Source organism: Mesitornis unicolor, unplaced genomic scaffold (assembly GCF_000695765.1).
Source record: "Mesitornis unicolor isolate BGI_N332 unplaced genomic scaffold, ASM69576v1 scaffold35051, whole genome shotgun sequence".
NCBI classification, from domain to species: domain Eukaryota; kingdom Metazoa; phylum Chordata; class Aves; order Mesitornithiformes; family Mesitornithidae; genus Mesitornis; species Mesitornis unicolor.
This window is the reverse complement of record NW_010166355.1, coordinates 1-1724: the sequence shown is the minus strand read 5'-3', so window position 1 is coordinate 1724 and position 1724 is coordinate 1. Positions and strand designations below refer to the sequence as shown.

At 40.5% G+C, this 1724-nt stretch overlaps 1 protein-coding gene across 1 annotated transcript in view; it reads left to right on the top strand.

Moving 5' to 3' along the window:
- The window catches only part of LOC104548818 (roundabout homolog 2-like), a gene marked incomplete at its 3' end in the record, with an annotated part of 3258 nt that extends 1537 nt beyond the window's left edge, over nucleotides 1-1721 (top strand). Inside the window, exons 3-5 of the mRNA XM_010194938.1 lie at nucleotides 3-71; nucleotides 1439-1596; nucleotides 1676-1721. Of these exons, the coding sequence (XP_010193240.1) occupies nucleotides 3-71; nucleotides 1439-1596; nucleotides 1676-1721 (273 nt within the window). The remainder of the gene's footprint in view (nucleotides 1-2; nucleotides 72-1438; nucleotides 1597-1675) is intronic.
- Between the last annotated feature and the right edge of the window lie 3 nt (nucleotides 1722-1724).

The following is a 1724-nucleotide window of genomic DNA, read 5'->3' as shown; positions in this document are numbered from 1 at the left end:
TTTTTTTTTGTGGGGGGCGGGGACCTCCGGGGGGGGGGCCCCCAGCCGCAACGCTTCGTTGGAGGTGGCTGGTGAGCCCCTGGGGGGCAATGGGGAGGCCTGGAGGGGGTCTGGGGGGATTGGGAGGCACTGGGGTCACTGGTGAGTCCAGCTCAGTGCGGCACCTGCGGGGGTGAGGGGGCACGAAAGCTCCAGGTCTGGCACTGTGAAAAGAAGAAGAAATAGGGGGAAATAGGGAAAAATAAGGGAAAATAGTTGAAAATAATTGCAAAGAACCAAAAATAAGTGCAAAGAAATGAAAAGAAATGGAAATAAGTTACAACAGATGAAAAGAAGGTAAAATAATTGAAAAGCAGTGAATAGAAATGAATATAATTGAAAATAACTGAAAACAAATGAAAAAAATGAAAACAGAATAAAAGATGAAAAGAAGTTAAAATAAGTGAAAAGAATTGAGAAGAAATAAAACTAATTGAAAAGAAATGACAAGAAGTTAAAAATGACAAGAAGTTAAAAGAAATTAAATGAAAATAATTTGAATTGTATGAAAAGAAATAAAAATAAGATAAATGAAAAGAAGTAAAAAACGAAAAACGAAATGAAAAGAACTGAAAATAAAAATAATTGAAAAAATGAAAAAAGGAAAAGTGAAAAGAAATTAAAATAAGTGAGAGTAAGTGAAAAACTGAAAGGAAGTTAAAAGAAATGAAAATAAATGAAAACCGTGGGAAACAAATGAAATGAAAATAATAGAAAAGAAATTAAAAGTGAAAATAAGTGAAAAGAAAGTAAAGGCATAGAAATGTAAAGAAATGAAAAGAAATGAAAAGAAATGAAATTAAAATAAGTGAAAATAACTGGAAATGAATGAGAAGAAGTGAAAGTAATGAAAACAAGCGAATGTGAGTGAAAGGAATGAAAATAAGTAAAAATGAATGGAAATAAATGAGGAGTGGAAGCAGACATGAAAAGGAGTGAAAAGAAACAAAAAGGAGATATGAAAGTTAATTAAAGTAATGGAAAGCATAGAAAGAAGGGAATAGAAATGAAAAAAGTGAAAGCGTAAATGAAAATAAGTGAAAAGGAATTGAAAGAAGTGAAAATAAGCAAAATCAAACGAAAATACTTGAGAAGAAATGAACATAATTGAGAGCAATAGAAAATATTTGTAAAGAAAACAATTGCAAAAAATTACAATAAGTGAAAAGAAATTAAAATCCATTAAAACCAATTAAAATCCATTAAAATAAATGGAAACCAATTAAAATCAATTAAAAGAACACCCCTGGTGCCACCCCCAGGTTGGGCCCAGGCCTGGGATGGAGCTGGGGTTTAAATCCAGGCTGGGAAAACTGGGGGGAGTGGGGGATCCCCAGGATGAGGGGTGCAGGGATGGGGAAACTGAGGCAGGGCCGACGTGACCCGCGTGTCCCCCCAGTGCTGCGGGACGATTTCCGGCAGCCCCCTGGGGATGTGGTGGTGGCGGCGGGCGAGCCGGCCATCCTGGAGTGCATCCCTCCCCGCGGCCACCCCGAACCCAGTGTCTCCTGGAAGAAGAATGGCGCCCGGCTCAGCGACAAGGACGAGCGCCTGACGGTGAGGGATGGGGGGGACCCCAAAAACTGGGGGTTGAGGGGTTCTGAGCCCCCTCAAGTTGAGCTGGGCCACCCGGCAGATCCGTGGCGGGAAGCTGATGGTGGCCAACACCCGCAAGAGCGATGCTG